Source organism: Pholcus phalangioides, unplaced genomic scaffold (assembly GCF_987345545.1).
Source record: "Pholcus phalangioides strain wild (caught in Gottingen) unplaced genomic scaffold, Ppha-v1.0 ptg000029l_1, whole genome shotgun sequence".
Lineage (NCBI taxonomy): Eukaryota > Metazoa > Arthropoda > Arachnida > Araneae > Pholcidae > Pholcus > Pholcus phalangioides.
In genome coordinates this window covers 3111195-3137993 of record NW_028301619.1, presented here as the reverse complement: position 1 = coordinate 3137993, position 26799 = coordinate 3111195, and the positions used below count along the sequence as shown (strand labels likewise).

At 37.4% G+C, this 26799-nt stretch overlaps 1 protein-coding gene across 1 annotated transcript in view; it reads right to left on the bottom strand.

Moving 5' to 3' along the window:
- mgl (low-density lipoprotein receptor-related protein megalin) overlaps positions 1-26799 on the bottom strand; it is a 425733-nt gene that overhangs the window by 323859 nt on the left and 75075 nt on the right. Inside the window, exons 3-5 of the mRNA XM_089252561.1 lie at positions 16431-16565; positions 16191-16313; positions 3731-3850 (exon numbers count right to left, since the gene is read on the bottom strand). Of these exons, the coding sequence (XP_089108687.1) occupies positions 3731-3850; positions 16191-16313; positions 16431-16565 (378 nt within the window). The remainder of the gene's footprint in view (positions 1-3730; positions 3851-16190; positions 16314-16430; positions 16566-26799) is intronic.

Here is a 26799-nt window from a genome sequence, read left to right as displayed (position 1 = left end):
GTTTTGAGAAGAAGGTTAGCGGAAGTTTTCAAAGACCGGTTGGAATCAGTAGGGGTGGTAAGTCAATGGGAAGAATTTAGTACGAAGCTGTCCACTGTTTTGCACGACGTCATACCCTTTGTTCGAAAAAAGCGTGTTTGTACATCACACCCTCTATGGTTCACGGATAGCGTTCGGAACCTTTATCTTGAAAAGAAAAGGGCATTCAGAGAGTATAAAAGTGGACAAGGTGACCTATCATTGTTTACTGATAAAAGAAGACTGTTGAAGAAAGCGATAAGGGATAGTAAAAAGGAAGTTGAATCTAGGTTGGCAGATAACATTGGCTCTGACCCAAAATCATTTTTTCGATACGTCAATAATGGATGTAAGGGGACAGTTGGCCCCCTCTCGATAGGAGGCTTAAAGGTAGAGAGCAATGTAGGCATGTGTAGTGCTTTCAATGACTTTTTCGCGTTGGTTTTTAATGGAGATAATGATATTCGATATACAGGTGTTGCATGGGGTAATAAAACCCTCAACAATATTCAAGTGGAAGACGTGGAGGTCCTAAATCTTCTAAGAAATGCATGTGCAAGCAAAGCACCAGGACCAGATGATATCTATCCCAGGGTTCTCAGGGAAGGCGCTAATGAATTGTTGGGGCCAGTCGCACAGATATACAGGAGTAGTGTTGCTGAGGGTATCGTCCCGAGAGATTGGAAACTGGCTAACGTTGTTCTGATATTTAAGAAGGGTAGTAGAGAAGTGGTGTCTAATTATCGTCCAGTGAGTTTGACGAGCTCCCTCTCGAAAATTTTGGAAATTATCATCAAAAGGCAGTTTGTGAAGTGGATAGACGAGAATAATGTATTGTCGGATAATCAGCATGGGTTCAGGAAGGGGAAGTCATGTGTAACTAACCTCCTTTGCTTCTATGATTACGTGACTAAGGCTTTGGGTAAGAGCAAAAATGTCGACGTTGTTTACTTTGATTTCCAGAAGGCATTCGATCGGGTCCAACTTGGCAAACTCTTGAAGCGTTTACACGAGATTGGAATAGGGGGCAACTTGCTGAATTGGATAGAATCGTGGTTAAGAGATAGGTCGCAACGAGTTATGGTGAACGGGGAATTCTCTGGTTGGACAGACGTCACAAGTGGAGTTCCTCAGGGAACTGTCCTTGGCCCCATACTTTTTTCACTTTTTATCGACAAACTCGATCAGGGTATCGATGGAATTACTAGCAAATTCGCAGATGATGTGAAGCTAATGGGGGTAATCGGAAATGAAAGCGATAGGGAGTTGCTCCAGACCAACTTAAACAAGATTGCAGCATGGGCAAATGAATGGAGCATGACGTTTAGCGTAGATAAGTGCATGGTCGCTCATTTTGGTTCGAACAACCCACGGTTCTGTTACGAGTTGAATGGTGTCACTATCCCGGATGCAACTAGAGTCACCGATTTAGGAATTCTCATTGATGAGCGACTTAAGTTTTCTGAACATTGTTCAGCGGTTGTCAAAAAAGCGAATAGAATGCTTGGTCTCATTTTCAAAAAGGTCTCTTCGCATTCTCCTAAAGTCATTCTTCCACTTTTTCGAGGCTTAGTTCGTCCTGGACTGGAGTATGCTGTAAGGTTTTGGAGACCATACCTACAGAGGGACATAGACTTGGTTGAGAGGGTGCAGAGAAGAGCTATGCGTGTCCTTATTGGCACACAGGGCTTGAGTTATGAAGAGAGACTTCATTTTTTGCATATGTTTACATTGGATGAACGCAGGTGTCGAGGAGATATGATCGAAGTGTTCAAAATTTTCAATGGGATGGATAGGATGGACCATGAACTTTTAGTACACCGCCAATCGACTGCTTTTACAAGGGGACACCAATATCGATTGGTGAGGGACAATGCAAGGTTATGGTGTCGCAGGGAATTTTTCTCTAATAGGGTTGTTAATAAATGGAATAGCTTACCTCCGGAGGTAGTAGATTGTAACACAATTGACACGTTTAAAAAGAAGTACGATAAACATGTTGGGGTAAATCGAGAGGCTATCCATTCTTAGAATAAGACAACCATAAGTATTCTTTATGGGCATTGTATAATATTTTATCATGTGTATATATTGTTTGTAATTTTTGTTAATTGCGTTTTTAATTGGGTTGCTGTATTTTTGAAACATATGACATCCATATTTTTATGGGCATCTTTTTATCAGCCACCTCGTTGGGCATTTTGCCTGTTGTGGCGTTGTATTTGTATTTGTGTTATATATTTGAGCACAAATATATATACGATATACAGGGTGTTCTATTAAGGGACCGACAGACTCAGAGAGTTGCTAGTAGACATCAAGATTAACAAAAATTGCAATGGAACAGGGTGTTGCAAACCATGTTTAGAAGGTAAAAATCACTGAAAACACATGCAGGTTTCGAAGTGAGCTTCAACTGCTCGTGTAATTGTTGACGGGGAATCTGCAAATCATTGCAGCATGATTTCTTCCATTTGAGCAGTGCATACATTACACTGTCTCCCTGCATCTCTCTCATGGTATGCTGGGTGGAAGGTCCCTGTCTCCCATAGTAGTAGATCGATTGTGGTGAAGGTAATATGGTGCGGACAATGCCTCAACAGATATTGCTGTTGGTACATCTGCTGTGCTAAGCCCCCATTGCCACCTGCTGGACCATAAATCAGATGTACATCAGTGTATTCCTCGTTTGCGTAGTCAGCACCACAATACTCACTCAAACAGAAAATCAACTGCTATACACATGCTTACTACCACAATAGCGCTTATTTACATCATATGCAGCACGTGATCCTACCCCGGCATATGTGTTTCGCTGCTTATGTCAGATATGGTGAGCAAACCCACGAACGCATTCAGTGATCAACTGATATCCACCCTTAGTCTTCTCTAGACTCAGAGCCTGCATGCGTTTCTTGAGATTTTCACCCTCTCAACATGGTTTACAACACCACGTTCCATTGTAATTTTTGTTCCTCTTGATGTCTACTAACAATCCTTTGAGTTTGTCGGTCCATCCTGTATATATAGTATACTATATATTTGAGCACAAATATTTTAAATCAGGTCAAAGAATTTTTTATAGAACAAAAAACATACAATAAAATACGTAATAAAAAACCAATATTAGTGCCTGAGGCAGCTGGAATATATAGTGTGCTAAAAAAATAGTATACTATATATATATATATATATATATATATATATGTAGAGTATGGTATTTTTACAATACAAAAAACTAGTTGCATGGTAAAATAGCATACACAATATATTTGAATTGGGCATATTGATAATTATTAATAATTTGCAAAGCATTCACACGAAAAGATGACACAGAATGCTTTCATAGAAATGCACTGAAAAATGCTGGGCTTTTCTCATAATGAGAAATGTTTTGTCAAAGTAGTTACATTTTTGTGTAACAGGTGGCTTTCTGTTTTAGTGAGTAGTTTGTATAGTACAGGCATGACATTAGCCAGAAATTACTTTTGTAGGGAGTAGGGGAAATTTCTTTGTACGGTAACTGGATTACCACCCACGAAAATATCAGGTCTATGCAGGTAAAAACATCAGAGTTTGCATTGAATACAAGTACAACTGTGAAAAAAAAAATCCATATCAGAACAATTACTTTTCATAACATGCATAATTTTTTTAAAAGCATTTAATTTTTTGAAAAAAAATTGATATTTTTTTGGTGGGAACAACTCACCACAATTTTCTTCATCAGAATTATCGCCACAATCATTCCAATGATCACATTTTTTATTTTCATCAATACATTTGGCCCCATTAGAACACCGGAATTCATTGAGTCTGCACTTTGTTCCATCTTAAAAGATAGAGGTGTGAGCATTCAGAAAAACATGCTATTTAATAAAACAAATCATGATAGTCCTCCTATACGTCAAAATTTCTTGTATACAATATTTTCTGAAAAGTGTCAGTACAGATTTATAACTTTATAGCAGAGGTTCAGGCCTGTTCTTCTTTCTCATGAGAAAGAACATTTTTTCTTCTCCCTACCCACCTCCAATCCATACATCTTATAAAGCAAGGATAATACCTTGTTTGAGATGGCATAGGATTTTGTCTCCTCTCATCTTTAAAAAATAGAACTTCATGGAAAACAACCATGATGAATGATTTACCGGGTTGGTAAAAAAACCAAGAAACCAGGTTTTTTTTGGTTTAAACTGGTTTTTTGTTTTAAATAGTATTAACATTAAAAACAATAAAATTTCTGAAAAATCATTGAAACTTCTAATAATTAATTGAAATAAAATGTTTATTAATGGTAATTAACACTATTCCCATATTAATTAATAAAAATTTCTTACATTTTAACAAAAACCAACTTTTGCAATTTAATTGTTTTTGCTTAACTCAATGGACTACTATGTGTTTGAAAATTCTTTTAATGTTATTATTAATCATATATATATATATATATATCCATATATATATAACGGGCGCAAGCATCCCTCATCCATTTTGGAGCAGAACTAAAAACTAACTGTATCTGCAATATAAGGAGTAATTTTTCCATGAAATGCCAAAAGTTTCAGCAAAAATGGTTGGAACGAATAAATTCTAAATAAATTTCCTTCACAAATTAAAGCCTATTTAAATTTTTTCTGAAGTATCTTATCTGTCACTATTAAAACATGAATTACTGAAATGACGAATAAAAATTATTAGACTCTTTTCAAATTAAGCACCATGCATACGGAAAACCTAGGCAGCAAGAATTTCTGCTGCTTGAACACCAAATCTTATTCATCCTGATATGGCAAAAAAAAAGTGCATGTAGAATATAATAAGGGTTTCTGTGAAAAAAGTTAGCTTCTCACAGAATTTAAAGAAATGATTAAATTTAAAAGTGAAATGCAAAAAATGCAAAAAATATAAATACCTTATTTACCTTAACAATTTCTCAATATAATAGCATGTCAATAAATTAAAGAAAAAATTTCTGCTGTTTTTCTCAGCCTGAAGCCTCTTACAATATTTTCTATACGAATCAAGAGTCGCTTTCAGAAGTTCAACATCTTAATGACAATTTTTTTCGAATTTTTCATGCCCTTGAACATAAGATTTTGTGTGTCTTATTCTTTTAAAGCAGTGTTTCCCAAAGTGGGCAATGGAATGGTCCAGGGGGGCGATAAAAGCTACAGGTATAACATAGGATCCTATGGGTTCACTTGAGCTGGGGGCGATGAGAAAAAAAGTTACTGAAGAAGGGGGCGATGGAACAAAAAAGTTTGGGAAACTATGTTTTAAAGCATTGGATGGACAGATTTTTCGCTGTTCAAACAGACTTTTGTTAACATTGAACTCTCTTTCACTGTCTGCATTACCATGTGCTAAAGATAAAAAAGCCTTCACCAAAACTGGCAAAATTGTGAACTTTGTGCTGCTTTCAAGGTTACAAAGTTTCAATATGTCTGCCCAATATCTATCTATTCTCTGAACTGATTTCACTTCTTCTAATTCTTTGCATTGTGGTGCAACCCATTCATCACTCATAATTGATAGTTCTGTTGGCGATACAATGTTAAGCAACATCCTAGCAATACGTGAAGGAGTAATGTACAATCCCAGCAATGCACGAGAGGGAGTGCGAAAACCAAGAGAGGGTGCAAATATTTCATTCTCTCCAACAACATGTTTTGGAAAGGTAGGACATTTATATATAATTGGTATCTCACAGAAGTTATGTATATATAAAATGAGCATGCTCCTAGTATAAATTCCTTCCTTTGACTATTGTTAAGAGCATGCCCCTCCCCCACCAATGCAGGGGCGGTTCTTGCGGCTATATTGGGCTCTGCTCTAGGAGAGGTGCTAAATGAAGTTGAAAGGGTGAAAAAAGCTTTGTCGACCAAAAAAAACATTGTCGGTAACAGCAAAAATAGGTTCTACATGGGTAGAGATTTTTTTCCTCGAGCCGGGCCCTGTTCGCCAAATTCGGATTTTCGCGATGTGAAATTGTCACGATCGGCAACCGCCGACGATAACCACACGACCGCATAGTGGCTAGACGACAAAACTATGGATATTTTAGCTGGAGTTTTTACAGATCCCGTTTTTTCCCAACGATCTCCGAAAAATTTCGGTAATTTAAACGAGTAAACCAATGTCCCTTTTTGATTCTTCGCAAAGGCGCGGGTGTAATCTTGCGGGAAATAAAGCGAATTTACGCCGTAGATACGCTGTCTTTGAACGCAGGTTGGTAGCGGAGAAATTACCGTTATTTTCAGTATATAACCCGAAGGAGAAAAAACGCTCTTCGAAATCGGAAAATTCGGTATATTCATTCAGGGCCTTTGATAGCCCGAAAGTATATTATATTAAAGTATATTATATTATACCAATTTGGATTACTTCAAAGTAGTACTACTTTCCAAGGTCACGAGATGACGCGATTGTGGTAGATGGTGGAAAGTGAAAAAAATTTAAGTTTCCCTTCCATATCTTTTTCCTTGTCTCGGAAAGAACGCGTCCCGTGAACAAAATTTTCATGCTTTTCCTAAATTCCGGGTATTTGACGCACTACGTGCATTAGCGGTACCTCCGCGAACCACAAACAAGAATTGGCGCAAATGCGCAGGGATTCGGCGCACCATGTAGCAAGAGAACCATTCCGGCGCAGTTTGGCGCAATTGGCACAGCTCTTGCACCCCTGATGATATATATATATATATATATATCAGGGGTGCAAGAGCTGCTCTCTCTCTCTCTCTCTATATATATATAGAGAGAGAGAGATGTTTTCTCCAGTTACTTTCAGTATGCTTAATTAGGCAGCTATATTACTATTAGGCAGCAAAAACTATAATAAAAATTAGGTGAATATAATGTATTTAATGAAGCATAAATAATGCAGATTAATTAGCAAGGATTTACGATATACAGGGTGATTATAACTAAGGTTCTGATTTCAAAACATTGTAAAAAAAGAACGATTGTCAGAATGACTTGAAAATTGACATGAATATTCCTGAAAAAATTCAATTTTATTTGATAAAGGGGAAAAAATACTTAAAAATGTAAAATTAATGACATCATCCAACATGTGGGAAATTTGCTCGCAGAATGGAAACGATAGCCAGCCATGGCAAAATGATAACTTAATTATAGCATTGCACAATTTCATAATTCATGGAAACATCACAAAAAAAATGAAGTAATTGAACAAATAACTACAACTTACTTAAGAAATGTTAAATATGTTGTCCACCGTGCTCTAGTTATGAGGTTGAAAGCAAAAAAATTCTTGTTCAACAACAGATCAGAGTATGCCATGGTTATGATGTGGATGTGCTTGCAATTCAGCTTTATTAAATCAAATGCGCCCCCACGTTAATATTCCTGAGGAACTTCTAACATATAGGGGATGTGCTGGAGATTGCAATTCACTGAAGTTTGCAATCTGACCAATGTTTATGACATTTTGAGGTACCCCCCACAGCCAGAAATTGCAAGGGTTAAGGTGCATCCTGTGAAAATGGGTCTTCAGCTTTGCTTGTATTGCAATGTGCATCTTGATAGAAGTTCTATCCACACACTGACGCTGTGGAAGTGCCAAAATGATGTGGTTGCACAAAATAGATTATACTGCTGGCCAAGTACAGCATCATCTACTTGCACTTTTTTTTTCTTTTGCGAATGAAACTCTTCCATTGCTTCAGGAGTATCTATGCAAATTTTCAAGTCATTCTGACCAGTAGTTCTTATTGAATAGTTTTGGAAACAAAACTTCAAATTATAATCACCCTGTATATCGCTGATTATTTTTCATAAATCTTTTATTATTATACAGTAGAACCTTGATTAACTGGGCTTACCATGAAAGTATAAAAAAAAACCAACTATTGAATATTAAGACTGGGAGATATACAGTAGGAGATGTGCTACTTCTTATGGGAAAGAAAATGAAAATGTATGTGAGGTAATGTAACTACTAGTACACTAGTCTTTGTCCTTTAAGGACAGCTGGTGTCTATTGGATTATAGAACCACCTGCCCCTAGCATGATGGTGTCACTACTGTTGCTGCTTCTTTGTGAAGGGAAAAAGAAACCTGTGAGATGATACACCACTACATTTAGATGTGTGACGCAATCCTTATTCATGAATTTGCTAAAGATATATAGAGCATCAGAATGTAGCAAAATGTTAGAAAATGTTGTAAGAATGAGAAAGTTTGGCTTTTGTATATAACTTTAAATAACTAAGAAACTTCATATGAAAAAATTATATATATATTCTGGCCACTTTTATGAGACTTTTTGAAAAAAAACCACTTATAAAATCTTGTCATTTAAAGATATACCATCAGAATGTACCATAAGGATATAAAACGTGGTAAAAATGAAAAATTTTGACTAATTATGAACCAATACGATATTTTTCAAGGAAAAAAAATATTTAGGCCACTTTTATTTGATTTTTTTGAAAAACACTGAACTGGTTGTTTTAAAAAAACCACTTGGTTAAAACCAAGGTTTAAACCAAACAACCCTGATGATTTATGAAACTTTTAAATATGATCATAAGTCACTGCTATATCCAAATAAGGTAAGAGGCTTGAGAGAATGGGATTGGTATCAATGTTTCTTCTAACTGCATTACTACGGTTATCAAAGAAAATATATTTACTAAAAAAAGCATTGTGAATTTTTTGAATGACTTATCCAGACATTGTCACTAGAGTTATCAGTTCTGGAAATAAAGTTAAAAAATTCTGGGATTTAATTTCTTTTAATAATTATTTTCCATGAGGCTTAACCCAATGTTTTTGAAACTATGCACCGCGGCTCCTAGTGGTGTCGCCAACCACTGTCAGGGGTGTCACGGTGAGCTGGAGATATTGATTTGCGTGTCTATTTATGCTTTGAAGTGGTTCTTTTATATGAGAAACATCTACCAAACTATTCTGGGGAAGTCACAGATGAATCATGAATTGGGCAAGAGAGCCATGGATTACAAAAGTTTGAGAACCACAGCTTTAACCCTTTATCTACTGATGGTACTTTAAAATTTCACCAATTTTTAACCCCCCCCCCTCCCAGCAAAACACATGCATCCCTTACATACCATGTTGGGTGTTGGTGAAGTACAGTCAAACTTGAACTAAAAGAACTTTTATCAAACTTCTATGTTGTAATTTGAAATTTATTACACACACACCACACATATTACAACATATAATACAAACGCAATATACAAAAAAACATATATATTACCATTTATATATTAGCCCAAGGGATTACATAATCCGTCTAGGGCATATTGATAGTGTAGTATATACTGGGGTTGACAACAGACCAATGGTGTATATAATTAAGATATAATATTCAGTCCTCACATTACATTTGTAAAGAGAGAAAAAAAAGATGTATGTATAAGGGATTATTATTCAATTGTGTTGATTTTGTTTATGAGTAGTTTTTTGAATTTGTGTAGTGATTTTTCCGTTTTTATTTCGTTATTCAATCTATTATATTCTTTAGGTGCTATGTATATGAATTGTTTTTGTATTATGGTTTTGTTTGGTTTAATTATGGTGTATTGATTCCGTGTTGTCTTGTTTGTCTCTGATGGTGTTTAATTTTGAACCAATCGGGATTTTTCTGAATAAAGAATAATATTTTGTAAAGGCTGGCCTTACTTTTTGTAATCCTGGCCTTAAATAAGAAATCTTAACACTAAATTAGATAAAAAAACTGGGGGGGGGGGTTCGTTAAAGTTCTAATCATCAAAAATTCTAAAGTAGTTGCTGTATAATTACTGTACAATTGGCAGATGACAGCACAAGTGTGGGACAACTGGTTTCTTAAACATGTTAATTAATAAAATTCAGTTTAATGATCAGCCCTAGAGACGTGACGTGAGAATATAAGTTCTCAGAGAATGAGAATATTCATTTTTCTTTCAAATAATTAACTTTTTTTTACTAATTTTGTTTATACTATGAAATATAAATCAGTTTTCATTGCCTGAAACATTCAAAACAAAGCAATTTGTGGCATAATCAACCTTAATGACATCTTTTAGTTTGAGAATATTCTCTTGGTCATAATGAGAGGTTTTAAAAGTTTGGTTATGAAAATTTTAGAAGCCTTAAGATTAAAACCTTAAAAATTTTAATCTTAAAATATTTTAAAATTAGACAAATTTTCAGAAATAAGTTCAAAACAAATGATTAAACCAAAGTTGATTGATAAAAGAAGCTATTTTTATATAATCACCTTCATTCTAAGAAGATACAGAACTGTTGTTTCATTCAATGTACATGCCCTTAAATACTGTATCACTGATATTCCTCTAACAGATGTGCAATTCAGCTATGTTGGTTTTCTTGCTTTCAAACTTTAATATTGTGGGCCGCAAACTTCAGTATTCCTGTCTTCTTGATGGGAAGAGAGACAGGGACAGAGAATATTCTCTCGAAGAACTACTATTATAAATTACCAGAGCAGTGTTTCTCAACCGACGGGCCTTGATATCATTTATACCAGGCCGCGAGTGATTAGCTGTTTAATTTTTCCTCATTCACTTTCCATTTGACGTGTGTTTGACCGGGCCTTCGACTCACAAAAATGAACAAAACTGGTCCGTGGGCTTGAAAAGGTTGAGAACCACTGTACTAGAGAATATTTTTATTGAAAATAATAAGAGTTATTCTCAAGTTATTTATGGAGATTATATTTATTATAATCAGGTCCGCAACTAGGGGAGCAGGCAGGTCTAGTGCCCTGGGTGCTGAACCAGAGGGGGCACCAAATCCACCCTTTAACTGCTTCCTCTACATGCAAGGGGTGCAAAAATTCTGGCTTGCTCCGGGTGACAAAGTATCTAGTAGCAGCACTGATTATAATACATGTTATTACATATATTCTTGAGAATAATCTTTAGAAGGGCTTCTATAACTGGAGAATATTCTGAAGGACTATTATTAATAACTTGAGAATAATTATTACTATTTTTGATAATATTCCCCAGTAATTTATAAAAATAGTCCTTCTAGCATAGTTTCCCAACTTTTTTTGTCCCATCGCCACCTTCTTCAGAAAGTTTTTTCTCCCATCGCTCCCAATGCAATCGAACCCGTAGAATCCTATGTTATACTTGTAGCTTCTACCGCACCCCTGGAACATTGTATCGCCCACATTGGGAATCACTGTTCTAGAGAATATTCTCAAGAATAATATATATTATGTATAACTATATTATAAATAACAGGAGGATATTCTCATCTCAAGAACTTATAAGAATATTCTCCAGTTATTTATAATAGAAATTCCTCCAGAGGATATTCTCCTAAAGATTATTCTCGAGAATTTCAGATCTCTATTTGCCCCTTTAAAGCATTTATGGCATCACACAAATGTGATGCAGTAAAACACTACTTTACAAATTGTTTCCTAACAAATATATATGGTCCTTTACTTTGTTTATTATGGCCTTCTTTGTGATAAAATAAATAAATATTTTTTATTATGTGCTAGCTGTTAGGGGTCATTCAAGTATTACGTCAGCATCGAGGGGGGGGGCAGAGGGTTTCAGATTTGCCGACTTTTGATGACAAGTGGGTGTTTTGAATGATGCTTACGTCATCAACCAACCTTTATGAAGATATGAAATATTCTTGATGGGGCATCTTACTCGGTGCGCCAAATACGAGAAAAATCTTTCGCTTCTTTGTGGGCACCTGAACTAACATTCTCCAAAATGATAAATCCTTTACAGAGCCACTTCAGTGATCTCTAAATGTTTCAAGGATCCTTCAGGTGCTCTGGAAATATTTCTGGGCCGTTTAAGTGCTCTGGAACTGTGCAACACATCATTCAAATGATCCGTAATTATGCCGGGATCACTTAGGTGATCTGGGAATGTTCTGCTGGTAACTTGAGTGATGTAGAGCCATGCCGGGGGGGGGGGGGGGGTGCTTAAGTTCTCTAAAATTGCGCCACATTTCACTCAAGGAATCTTTAAATGTGCTACATTTCACAAAAGGGATCTCTAAATGTGCCCTGGATCGTTTAAGTGTTCTGGAACTGTGTCGCGGGTTACTTAAGTGATCTTTGAAAGTGCCATGGGCCTACTTCAGTGATCTGAAAATGTGCCACAGGCCCCTTAAATGCTCTGGAATTGTGCCACAGGCCACTTAAATGCTCTGGAATTGTGCCACGGGTCATTTAAGCGATCTGTAAATGTGCCACTTAGTTCATTTTTACAAAACTGGGTTTGAGGGGGCAAGCCACATCACATAACCTTCAGGGCCACATTTGGTCCACGGGTCAAGGGTTTACTATATATGGCTTAAAGGGTGGGTCGCAATGAATTTCTTAAAGAGAAATTTTGAGTTCTTATCTTTCAAATAGCATTGAAATTAACAGAAATTGACTATAATTACATATAAAGGTATTTTCTTTCGAAATTTTAATTAAAAAAAACTTTTTTTACATTAAAAAATATTTTTTTTTGTCTGGGAGGGCACAATCTGATTCCACCAATATGTGTTAGGATTTGAAGGGGCAGAGCTGATGAGGAAATTTTGCTGACAATGGGGGGAGGGGGTCAGAGTTTTGCTTACTTTTGCTGAAAAGGAGGGTCAAAAATGGCTAAAAATTTGCTTTCGTAATACTTGAATGGCCCCTTCCCAGCGGCTTCGCTCATGTGGATTTGATAATCTGAAAATTACTCAGTGATGTAATATTACGCCATATAATATTTGAACACCTCATGACCCCCCCTTGGGAGATGAGCTTTCAGAAATCCCGTCTTAGTGAGTATCTACTTTATAAAATATAATACTGACTAAATTTCATGTTTATGGATTCAGCAATTTTGGTTCAGTGATGATCACTCCTTATAACCTTTGAACCCCTCTTCCTTAGGGGTTCAGTTTCGAAAAATCCTTTCTTAGCGAGTCTTTACATTACACAATACAAAAATACTGACCAGATTTCATATTTATAGCTTAAGCGGTTTCAGCTTGGCATGATTTCTCCATATAAACTCCTCCTTATGACCCCCCTTTAAGGGTCAAATTAAAAAAACCCATTTTAGTTAGGTCATGAAATAAAACTACCGAACAAATTGCATGAATGCTAACTTTCAACCCCCGATGACCCCCCTTAGGGGCCAAAATTCAGAAAACCCCTTTTTAGTTCGTTTTTATGTCGTAAAATAAAGCTTGTGATAAATTTCATGAATATTAGCTACAGTGGTTTTGGCTCAGCGTGATTTCTCTGTTGCCTTTGAACACTCTTATGGACTCCCTTAGGGGTAGAATTTTGAAAAAAAAACCCTTTTTAGTTAGCCTTTAGGTCAGTAAATAAAACTTCTAATAAAATTTTGTGAAATTTAGTGGTGTTGTCTCAGTGTGAGTTCTCTATTCTACCTTTGAACCCCCCTTAAGCCCTGTTTACATGTGCAAGATTAGGGGTTACTTTGGTAATTATTACCTGCATGACAACTTTTCCCCCTCATGAGGGGAAAAAAAAGAAATGGAGATCCGTCAAAAGAGTCCCATTTTGTTGCAGAATAATGCTGATTAATTACAGCGTATTCCTCTCCCATAATCCTTTGTCCGCCATCTTGAGCCAACCACTTCCGTTCAACCCACATGACCAGTGATGTCTTCCATGAGGGCTTAAATAATGAGGATTAAATAAATCAAAAACCCTCCGTCAAAAACCTCAAATATTGCTTTCAATATAAAAATTCCCATTGGAAATGCACACGTTAACTGCATGTAATGTTTAAAGTGACTATGTTATACAAAGAATAAATATTTAATATGATTCTAAAATAATTTTCTACCCTCTACAGAATTATTTTGGACAAAATATATATGGCTTTTTTTTCTTATAAAATACACAATTTGAAAAAGCATAGCATAAACACTGGAAGGAAAACTATGGAATGATTTGACATTCTCTGATTTAAGATGATTCTTGACCTTCCAAAATTTCTTCAACTGCTTATATATGCATGCATTGATATAAACCATCTGCTGTATTCTTTTTACAACAGATAAGTGTTTAAAAAAGTTTATTACATCATATATCAATATGTAATGTTGATTTCTGTTATTATAAAATTATCTAGATAATCACTGAGATACATAAAACGATACTATTACTGTGCATAACATTGAAATATATCTATCGATCAAAATACTAAATTGTAGAACTAAAATGTCATTCAGTTTGGCAATGCTAGCTTGTACATTACGCTCAAGAAACTCCTGTTACTTATCCTTAGTCAAACTTAGTTATTCTTACTTCTGCACTATGATATGGTATATTTACTAGCATTTATAATGCAATGGTTTTCCAACTGAAGCTGTATTTAACTTTAAATGTACAAAACAAATGCTTTGGATATTAAGTCTTGTTGGCTCTGCTTTGGTTGAAAATACTGTTTAACTCTGTGAATTTATACACCCTGAGCTCTAAGAAATTTTTAGATGAAAATAAATTAGTTTAGTTAGTGTATTAACAAATTCTATGTGAAAATTTTTACATGGAATAAAATTTTGAGATCAGAAAATTTAAAATATCGAAATAGATTCTCAGTAATTATAATTCTGAATGTAAAACCGTTGAATCTACATAAAAGTAAGTGTTTTTTATTCAGCATATCTATCAGGTTAAAAAACTATTTGACAACATTAACAGTAAGTTTTTTACTGTTTTAATACTGATTTATAGTTTTTGAAGTCTAAAACCTAACTCTGTGATGCCCCTATCATACATATTTTAAATAAGCAGCAATTTGAACACAGGTAATCAGTAGCTTAGATGAAATGAACCACAAAACTATATATTATATGTTCTAGACTCTTATGTTGAAAAATTCAAAATTGCAAATTATAATTAATATTTTGTTTTAATTATTGTAATAAATTAATGTTTAACAATAAAACATTGTAATATACAAAAAAGTAAGTTTTTCATCAATTTATGTTGTGTTCAAAACATTATCAGAAAGCATTCGTTTTGGTTTTTGACAGTTTTTGACAGCTTGTTATGTCAAAATCCAACCCTGCTAATCGCCATGTAAATGGACTGTAGTGAAAAACTCTGTTACCGGTAACTTTGAAGAATATTTTATTTCCCATGTAAATGGGGCTTTAAGGGAGTCGAATTTCAAATAAATCCATTCTTAATTAGTCTTTACCTCATGAAATAAAATTTCTGGCCCACTTCATGATAGCTTCAGCAGTTTTGGCTCAGCGTGATTTCTCCATATGACCCAACCTAGTGACGGCCCATAAGGGGATCAAATCTCTCTTTCAATCCCCTTAATGGATGAACTTCAAAAAACTTGTTCTTAGTTAGTCTATAAATATAAAATGTCAATGTCATGGAATAAAACTGCTATCCAAATTTCATGAATGTAACTTTTGAACCCCTTTATGACCCGCTTAGGGGTAGAATTTAGAAGGAAAAAAAACCCTTCTTAGTGAGTCTTTATGTCATGAAACAAAACTTTTGATCAAATTTCATGACTATAGATTCAGCTGTTTTGGCTTGGCATGATCTATGTTACTTTCGAACCCCCTTTTGATCTCCTTAGGGGTCGAATTTCGAGAAACCCCTTAGCATTTTACATCATGAAGCAAAACTTTTAATAAAGTTTTTAATCAATTATCGCTTCAGCGGTTTCGGCTTGGCGATGATAAATCAGTCAGGACATGTTATTTTATATATGTATAGATTATTCACATATTTGAATTGGCTTTTTTTTTTTAGTGTAAGTGTATAATGCTGACAAAACTTTAAAGAACCAGGTTAATTGAGTTGTTGTGTACTAAATAATTTTTTTGAAAACAACTATTTTTTTATTCCTCAATTAGAACTAAAATGACCTACCAAAAAGTTTACATGATAATTATTTCATTTTTTCATAATGTGGTGTAGTGGATGTTTTTTCCACTACTGTATATGTGAAGTTAAAATATTTAACATGTAATGAGATTTTATTAATATTTAAAAATTGTCTTTATCACTCTAAAATCTATTATTTCTTTTCACCATTGAATATTTTTCTAGTCACGAACACTATTTGAACTTAGTGAATCATTAAGTTCCAAATAAATGGAACCATTTGGACTGAATGTGTGTAATATTTTCACCTATACAGTGTACTTACTATTTTTGCAGCCTTCTTCATCACTTTTGTCCCTACAGTCATAGTAGTTATCACATTTTTTTTCAATAGGTATACATAAACCATTTTTACACTTGTGGTCTGTAGAGTGACAGCTGCGGTAATCTGTGGAAATATAATTTTTAAAATTAATGTTAAAACTTCTAGTCACAAAATAATATGCAAAGATAAATTTATAGGACTGGATTAAATACATTTGCAACTAAAACGCAGTTGACTTACTACAAGATTCTCCTTCATCTGTTCCATCGACACAGTCGACTACTCTATCACAGCGATGATACCTTGGAATGCAGTAGGACTGATTAAAAACATACTGACCACAAGAAAACTGATTGGGATTACATTGTGGTGGAGCTGAAAAAAAATGGAGACATTCATTTTCGTAACTATCTTATTTATAACTACATCTTGAAACAAAGGTTCACATATTCAAATTGATGAAGTTAACCACTTCACGTACAAGCATTCAGCAAAAAATTTGGATTATCTCTATTTGACGAATTGGTGATAAAACTGTTAACCTATTACTAACCTAATTGCACATTAGAAAAAGAAAGAAGGAGAAAAGAAAAATGTATAAAATGAAAAAGTATAATAGATAAGGTTGATAAGAGAGTTTTCCAGAGTCTTCTTCACCCTCACTCTACGTGTTCTCTTTCATGTTTCTCATTTCATTCAGTTCTTTCATTCTCTTACATGTTTAGTAGAAAGATACAATATATGTGTGAGAAAAAATAATTAACAGGAGTGTATATAGGAAAGAAGGAAGGGAAGAGCAACTTCCGTACAGATAGGATTACTATAAAGCTTTCTGATAATGATGAGAAAGAGGAAAGAAAACACAGAGAACTTGTTTGAATTTATTCCACTTGTGTTTGGACGTAATATTATGCACGTGATCATAAAGAGGTTGAATGCTTTTTTTTCTATTATTGCTAAAACTACAAAGAAATGTAATTAGTAAAGTCTCACTACTCTGATGTTCTAAGCCAGGGAATGACAAATCCCAGGCACCAGGTCCTCATGACGTATAAAGAATTGGTATTGGAACCTAACATTTTCTGTGTGATTACTATATTGAGATCTGTAGACAATGCAAACACAGAATTTTATGTCACACTTTTAGAATTTTATGTTTACACTTTGGCAAGCACGGAAGGGAGCCTTAAATTCCAGAAAAATTGAATAAGGATTATTTAGGACCATTTTCATAAGTAAAAAAATGTTTAGTTCCAGAGAAATTTGTCTGGCACCTAATTTTTTTTCTGATTTGTCAAGCGCTGTTCAAAGTACCACCTACTAGTGAAATCTGACACTATCCAAAGCCATTATTGTGTGCTCTGACATATTCAATTTAATTTATGTATATGTCATGGTAAACATGATAAATTGGCGATTATGCATAATTGCAGGCTCTCACAGTAAAACAATATGAATATAATTCATTTTCTATATCATTTTAAAATTTATTATCATAAAGTCTATCTCATCTTTAGTTAAAGAGATTTAGTGTTTTTCAAAATAGCGAACTTCACACTCTGTAGCAGCAGGGCTGTAGTATGCCTTCTCAGGAAAACGGGGAAAACTTTTCTTTGGAACCCCTCTTGAAAGAGTTACTATTATGCAAAACAAATGTAAATATTTGTGTGTGCCCCAGCCTAGTTACAGCCCTGTTTGGCAGTGATTCCTGAATAGTGTACTGTAAGATCGATAAACAATGCATAAGTGTGAGCACACATTTTTTAGGAAAGATTACTTATACGCAACTATCGTCCAACTAGGTTGAAATGACATGAAAGAGATGACAAAATTGTGTTGCTATAACTAAGGTTTCATTGGAACTGAGGTTTACATTTTTAAGATACTGGTATAAAATATATGATCAGATGCTATAATGATATGGTTATCCTTCTAACATTAATGTACAAAAATAAGCAAAGTGTACATCCCCCCCCCCCCCCCGTATATAACAATTGCATGCAAAGAGATGCAGAACACACCTTTGAATTCTGAGTTGATATAAAAATGACAAGTAATAGTTTTTGACATTGACACCCCACCCTCTTTGAAATAGGGTCGGAAGTGCATAAATTTTAGTCATTATTGAACCCCACTTTCTCTTTCCAGCAAAATCAAGTAAGCTAAGCGAAAGCTTCTGAGATTGCTACTGGTCTATCTAGCAGGCTTTGGCTGGCCCTTTCTCATCTTTTCCACTTATTGGAAGCACCCTGGAATAATACACTTACATCTGGCAATTCATCTAGCCTCTAATACAAATACAACACCACAACAGGCAAAATGTCTAAGAGGTGACTGAGAAAAAGATGCCCATAACAAATATGGATGTCATATATTTCAAAAATACAGCTATGCAATTAAAAATGCAATTATAAACAATATATATACATGATGAAATATTATACAGTGCCCATAAACTTATGGTTGCCTAATTCTAAGTATGGATAGCTTCTCGATTTACCCCAACATGTTTATCGTATTTCTTTTTAAACGTGTCAATTGTGTTAGAACTTACTATCCCGGGGGTAAGCTATCCCATTTATTAACAACCCTATTAGAGAAAATTCTCTGCGACACCATAACCTGGAATTGTTCCTTACCAATCGATACTGGTGTCCCTTTGTAAAAGCAGTCGATTGATGGCAAATTAATAAATCATGATCTATCCTATCCATCCCGTTGAAAATTTTTAATCACTTCGATCATATCTCTTCGACACCTGCATTCATCCAATGAAAATGTATTCAAAAAATGAAATCTCCCTTCATAACTCAATCCCCATGTGCCTACAAGGACACACGTGGCTCTTTTCTGCACCCCTTCAACCAAGTCTATGTCCCTGTGTAGGTATGGTCTCCAAAATCTTGCAGCATACTCCAGTCCAGGATGAACCAAGCCTTGGAAAAGTGAAGAATGACTTTCGGAGAACGCAAAGAGACCTTTTTTGAAATGAAACCGAGCATTCTATTTGTTTTTCTGACCACTGCTGAACAACGTTTGGAAAACCTAAGCTGCTCGTCAATAAGAATTCCCAAATCAGCCACCTTAGTTGCATCCAGGATAGTGACACCATTCAACTCGTAAGAGAAATGTGAGTTGTTCAATCAAACCAAAATGAGCAACCATGCACTTGTCAATGCTAAACTTCATGCTCCTGTTCAAGTGGGTCTGGAGCAACTCCCTATCACTTTGATTCCCAACTACCCCCATTAGCTTCACATCATCTGCGAATTCGCTAACAATCCCATCGATACCCTAATCGAGTTTATCAATGAAAAGTGGAAAAGGACACATTCCTTGGAACCAGGACACTTCCTTGAGGAACTCCACTAGTGACGCCTGTCCAATAAGATAATTCCCCGTTCAGCATAACCTGTTATGATCTATCTCTCAACCATGATTATATCCAATTCAGAAAGTTGCCACATTTATAACCTTGCTATAATCCCAGAATAACATTTAAAAGTCATCATCTTGTTTCAGTTTAAGTAGTAATGGAAGAACTAAGTTTTTTAATAACATAACCAAGCAGCTTTCCATGGTCAAAACAATGGCTATTATTTTCAAATTTCACAAATGGTAATGAGTTCCTTTGCACATTCTCTATGTACCATTTATTGTGAGGCAAATAAGTCAAGTTTAAAAAGGAGCTTAATATAATTTGTATGAATAGGACATTCAAAAGTGCTAAAAAACTAAATTTATCAGATTCCTCATTGATAGTAATGCTGTAGTCATCCTAATAAAATGGATGTGTGACAATATTTTAAATATTTTTTATGATTGGAAATACAACTTATCTCTGTTTGTTCTAACTTGGGTCCTGATGTAAATAAAAGCATGTGTGGGATGCCCAAAATGATTGGTTGAAGAACATTTCACCTTTTCTTACTGTTCAACACCGCCAAAAATATAGTCCTTTGTCATTTGCCCCTCATACCATAAAATACCTCATAATTTTTATTTTTTTTAAATATTTATTCCATATTATTTCAAAGTTATCTGTAAGAGGGGAAAAATATTTTTTAAAGATTGGTCAAAGCGTTTTTGCTACATCTTCAAGGGTGGGTGTTCACAGGATACCTCAAACACTACCATCCCCTTTTTAAAGGGAAGTTTCATTCTATTATTATTATTACTCCTATTCCCAAACAGATTTGATATACACTTGTATATGCTTCTTCAAGAGGTCTTGCAAGAATTTTTCTTTATGGTTTGATGACATAAATGAAATATGTGTGTCTATCTTGTTTGGCAGAGCCATTTGAAAATTCATTTCTTTGCAGCTGCTCTGGACTCCTATAAACAAAGTTGCTGTCAACAAGATTTTTTTCTCACCCACACACTTTGAGGTACACAGGATATGGGTATGGGGGGGGGGGGTCACTTATTGTTCACACTTCTGCTTGAGCAGCTTGTTGGGAAGAAGCAATACTTTTTTCCACAAAGAAGTCAGGATTATCAGAAACAGATGAAGGTAAAGTTTTTATCTGGTTCCAAAGAGTAATGCTCATTTTTGATTCAGTTAGCCTCATTATGACAGACACTATAGATCCCGTGAGAAAGCCTGGCCTGGGGGCCCATTAAAGATCCCAGTTCAGGGGCTCCTGCTGCTGGATGTTGGGATCATGGCTCCCAATCTACGCACGGATAAAAAAACCGAAATTGTCTTGACAAAAAACAGGATATCAACAACAGGTTGAAGTAAAGAAACGAAATAATGTGGTTGACTCTCTCATCAAATTGGAACTGCTACAGCCCATGGATTGTTATGAAATATTTAATTATATTGCAAGAAGACAGGACAACAGATGGACCACAAGTATTCTAGAGTGGTACCCCCATGGTGTTAAACGTCAGAGAAGGGGTTCCCACGCAAGATGGATTGACAAGATCAGGAAAGTGGCAGGAGTCATCTGGATGGCTAAAGCATCAGTCAGAGCAGAATGGAAAAATTTAGAGGAGACCTTCATCCAGCAGTGGATTAAAAATGGTTGATGATGATATGAATTGACATAATCATCATCATCGTGCCCCCCAGCAATAACGACCATACCCCCCCCCCAGACTTTCAAGTCTATCTCCGCCTATGCATTCATCCGTCAAAGTTGGGAACCACATAAAACCAACTTCAGCCAACCACCACTATGGTGATGGTGGGGTTCAAACCCGGGTCCTCGTGATACAAGTCTACCGTTTAACTACCACAGCAGCTTAGGAATTGGCTATTGGATAAGGCTAATACCAGATGAGCTCGATTATTGCCACACAGTGAAGTTGACGGAATGTACAATCAGTTGTCAGCAGTGGCTCATGGTCGAATGCTCTGGGGGGGGGGGGGGGTGCCAAAACAAAATATCATTCTAAGATAACAGTAGTCAATTTTTACAAATATGATTTTTTGTAATTTATTTGTTCTAATTAATTAGATCATTTGTCTTGGAATTTTATTTGCATCTGTCTACAACTTTAAAAAATCATGCTCAATCTGACAGTATAGAAGTATGACCGCTGTGGTGGTCAAGTGGTCATAGTGACAGATTCATATCGCAGGAAGGGAACGGAAGGTCATCCAGACCGAGGTCAATCGCATGTGCAACCAGTTTCTTCAAATTTATGAATCAAGTCCGTACAGCTTTGACAGTGCACGGGCCTTGCCGTAATCCATGGTTTCTGCGGCATTTTGTCCATTCAGGTAATAAATCTTTATGATTTCCACACGTTCTTTCCCTGAAAGCGGCATCTTGTTCGGAATGGCAGAAAGCAACATACGTGGCTCGCATTTCGCAGTGCCTTTTCTTTCACCTAGCGTGACGACGTCAGTCATGACTGTGTCTTACGTAGAACCAGAAATTTGCATTTCTTGGTTTTCTTCTTCTCAATTTGTGGAGGACTAATCAGGCTGGGATCTCAGCCGAAGAAACGGTGTGACGAATGAAACGAACATTAATGCTCTGGTGCACAGCAAAGTCCTTTTTACTTTTTCCTTGCCTAGCTCCGGGGATTTTCATGCTACAGGTGCCATTTCAACGCTATTTAGTGTTTTTGAGTATGGAGATTGCATTCCAATACAAAAAACTTGGTGTTGCCATTTGATATTTCCGAAATTTTCTCACTGTAACCGTAACTGTTAGAGTGACACTGTTGTTTTCCATATCATTCTTGAGCGCATACCTCAAAATACCTTATGCCAAAATTTCATTCAGTTTCTGTGAATGGTATGATAGTTAGGGGCCCATATGTCGGGATAGTTTTTTTATAATCACCCTGTATATATGAACCTCGAAACTAGTTATGGGTGCAGAGTGTCACTTAAGAGGATTGCAAGAAAAAAAGAAAGTACATGAAATTGCGCTAAGTGATTTGAAGTTGTCTAGGTCGTGGCTGCTATTGGACTTGCGCTGGCAATGTGTGCACTGAAGTGCAAGCCCAACACTTTCAAGAAAGAAGGTGGTCGTGCAGGTCAATAAAAACGGAACTGGTCGTTCAGGTCACAAACAAAAACGAAATTAACCGCCCAGGTCTTTCCGAATACAACCAATAGAAGCTAGCCAAATCAATCTCTTGCTGCAGCTCTCGGAAGTCAACGTGCTATACCGCCCTTCCACGAAGATTACGAGAACTCGCTGCAGATTCACTCGAAAATTTCCTGAGAGAAATCGCTGTTCCTGAATCTACTTCCGCCACACGTGCAGAATATCTTGTATATTTCGGAACAGCATCTCGACGCCTTAGCGGAACAAGCCGACCAGATCCTTGCAGTGACTCCGACAAACGCTGAAACTGCAACTGTCATCGGAAGTGTCAACCGCGCGTGCGATCGCAGAGTTCACGGAGAAACTTTCAGTGCTCAGTAAAAAAGTCGACACGATCTCCAGGTCTCGACAACCGTTCAACTACGCGAAAACCGATCGTCACCGCGAGATAACCGGACAGGTATGCGTTTCTGTCGTTCGCGTTTAAAAAGAAAGCACGCAAATGTATGTCTCTGTGCTCGTTTTCTCGCGTTTTGTCCACCGACGCCGACCACACGCACACAACAAAAACTTGTGAGCAAGGAGGGAAACGAGGCACACTCCCCACTTCTCCGCAAATCAGCAAGTCGCGTTTTCGTTCGTAATATCAATGATGATCGGGTGTTCTTGGTTGACACTGGCAGCAAAGTCAGCATTATTTCTCATCCGTCACCTACATCGCTGAACTCTTCAGCTAAGTTTTATGTATAATAATAATATGTTTGGAATTATTTGAGATAATACCGAACCGTGGTACGCGGGTCGCTAAGCTGAATCTCGGCCTTCGTAGACTTCAGCTAGCGTTTCATACTCGCCAAAACGTCGCACGCCATTATCGGCTTGGATTTCCTGAACCACTACGAGCTGAAAGTGGATATCGACAACAATCGATTGATCGACTCGACAGGACTGTCAACGAAAGAGGGATAGATGTCAGCAAGTCAATTTACAAATCTCGCCTGTCTTGTCCATGAATTCCGAATTTCAGACAAATCTGATGATACCAATTTAATTATGTCATTACCTACCACGCGATTCAAGTCACAAAGAACGTATTCACGTCAAAACTTGGGGTCGTGTCTACCCCAATTTTTTCTTAAACTGATAGATTCAATAACAATATGCGAGGGAGGCACCGAATTACTTAATCCGGCCCTGCGTTCGACCCGAAAGTTGACCTACCCAAAAACGATATCGTTTATTACATCGACACTCAGAAAAATCCCCTTGTGCAATGCAGGTCCCGACGGCTCACTCCTGAACAGTAGGCGTTCATCAAAATTGAGTTGGCTACATGACTGATCTCGGTATCATTCGACCCAGCAACTCGTGGTATGAGTCACCAATACATGTTGTGAAAAAGAAAGATAACTCTTTTTGTCTCACCTGTAACTATTGCATGCTGAATCGTACGCAACACGACACCACAACTGTATCCCGTACCGCACATTCAGGATGTAAACAACCAGATAGCCGGCTGCACAATATTTTACAAATTGGATATGACTCGGGCGTATTTTCGAATCCCGATACACGACCCTCATCAATACAAAACTGCAATTTTTTTCCCCTTAAGCAAATACAAATTTGCCTGCTTGAACTTCGGGATGCAAGATGCCGCATCATTGTACCAGATGTTTATGGACACGGTGCTACGAGGACCCTTCACATTTTGCTATCTCGACGACATCTTGGTGTACAGTACCTGATCCGACGACCACAAAAGACGTCGTTCGATATCTTGACGCCTACGGTCTCGTGCTCACCAACAGATCAGTCCTGGCTGTCTCTGAACTGACCTTGGGCTATACCATCAACGCCCACGGTCTCAAACCACTCACTGACAAAGTCGCTGTCAAAGACTATCTACCGCCCAAAACTCTGAAACAGCTAAAACGTTTCCTTGATCTGATCGCATTCTATAAAAGGTTCACCCCACTATGTTTTAAAATAATCGATCCATTCCAATGTTGTCTTAAAGGTAAATACAAGCCAACATATGCGCTCGATCTCATGAATGACCAACTGAAACCGTTCACCAACATCAAGCAAGCGCTCGCCGAAGAAGCAACTTTAGTTGCCCATCCGAACTCTCGACTTTTTCTGCTCACCGATGCTAGTGGCACTCTACATACAGGGGCCACTAGCCGCACTCTGCGAACTTTCTTCCGATGTCCCTCCGGCCCATGACAACCACACCAACGCGTCCTCCGGATCCTCGACAAACTGCTCTATACTACACACGACAGGTCGCTGTCCACGCTCGTCGTGAATTAGCAATGCTTATCTCGGCAGCTCACTAACACAACTGTCTCAAATAAGGACCCCGTCGACTTTCTCGATCGCTTGAAACCCTCAGCTTTCTTCAGTACCTCACCCGAATTCAATTCTACTCAGAAATCTAAGAGTACTTACGAACGCGAGCTACTTTTCATTCGATCATTGATCGTTTTTGCGATTCCGAACGGCAGGTTTGTTTTTTTTATACTCAACGAGAGGTTGGTGCGCTAACCCCTCGATGGGGGACTCCCTGCGGTAGCAATTTTTTGCTGCGGTCAAGTCGCCGTTTTTTGTTGTACCCCTGTGTCAGGTGTGGCGACAGCGTCCACCACTGGATGGCGCTGTCCACTTAATAGGGAAAAGAGCGTTCCTGCGCGATGGTGGAACTGGACTTGGATTTTGCTCATCTGAACATCGAAATTGTGGGCAGACTCCCGGATTCCCAAGGTTACGAATATCTTGTAACCGTTATCTGCCGATTCTCACGATGGATCGAAGCAATCCCAATCCGAGATACGTCCGCAGAGACTTGTGCCCGAGCATTATACTCCAACTGGTTTTCACGATATGGAATTCCCAAGACCATCACGACAGACCAGAGTTCGCAATTCGAATCACATCTATTCCACAAATTCAACAGTTTCTTCGGAATAAACCACATCCATACCACTGCTTACAACCCTAAAGCAAACGGGCTCATCGAACGCCAACATCGTCAGCTCAAACAACCAGATAGCCGGCTGCACAATTTTTTCCAAATTGGATATGACTCGGGCGTATTTTCAAATCCCGATATACGGCCCTCATCAACACAAAACTGCAATTGTGTGCCCCTTAGGCAAATACGAATTCGCCCGCTTGAACTTCGGGATGCAAGGTGCCGCATCATCGTACCAGATGTTTATGGACACGGTGCTACGTGGTCTACCCTTCATATTTTGCTTTCTCGACGACATCTTGGTGTACAGTGCCTCACCCGACGACCACAAACATCATCTGGAAGAAGTTTTCCGACGTCTTGACGGCCTCGTGCTCAATGCCAACAAATCAGTCCTGGCTGTCCCCGAACTAACTTTCTTGGGCTATAACCATCAACGCTCACGGTCTCAAACCGCTCGCCGACAAAGTCGCGGTCATCACAGACTATCCACCGCCTAGAACGTTAAAACAGCTGAAACGTTTCCTCGGTATGATCGCATTCTACAAAAGATTCATCCCATTATGTTCTCAAATCATCGATCCGTTCCAACGTTGCCTTAAAGGTAAATACAAGCCAACACGTGCGCTCGAACTCACGGACGACCAGCTGAAAGCTTTCACCGACATCAAGCAAGCGCTCGCCGACGCAACTCAACTTGCCCATCCGCATCCGAACTCTCGACTTTTTCTGCTTACCGATGCCAGTGGTACGCATGCTGGGGCCGCTCTCTGCGAACTTTCTTCAGATGTTCCTCCGGCTCATAACAACACACCAACGCGTCCTCCGGATCCTCGACAGACTGCTCTACACACGACCGGCGGCTATCCTCGCTCGTAGCCAATCGGCAAGGCTCATCTTGGCAGCTCCCAAACACAACCGCCTCGAATAAGGATCCCGTCGACTTACTCGATCGCTTGATACCCTTAGCTTTCTTCAATACCTCGTTCAATTCTACTCAGAAATCTAAGAGTACTTATGAACGTGAACTACTGTCTATTTACCTCGCAGTAAAATATTTTCGCCATCAGTTGCAAGGTCGTCACCTTACCATCGTGACTGACCATAAACCAATTTC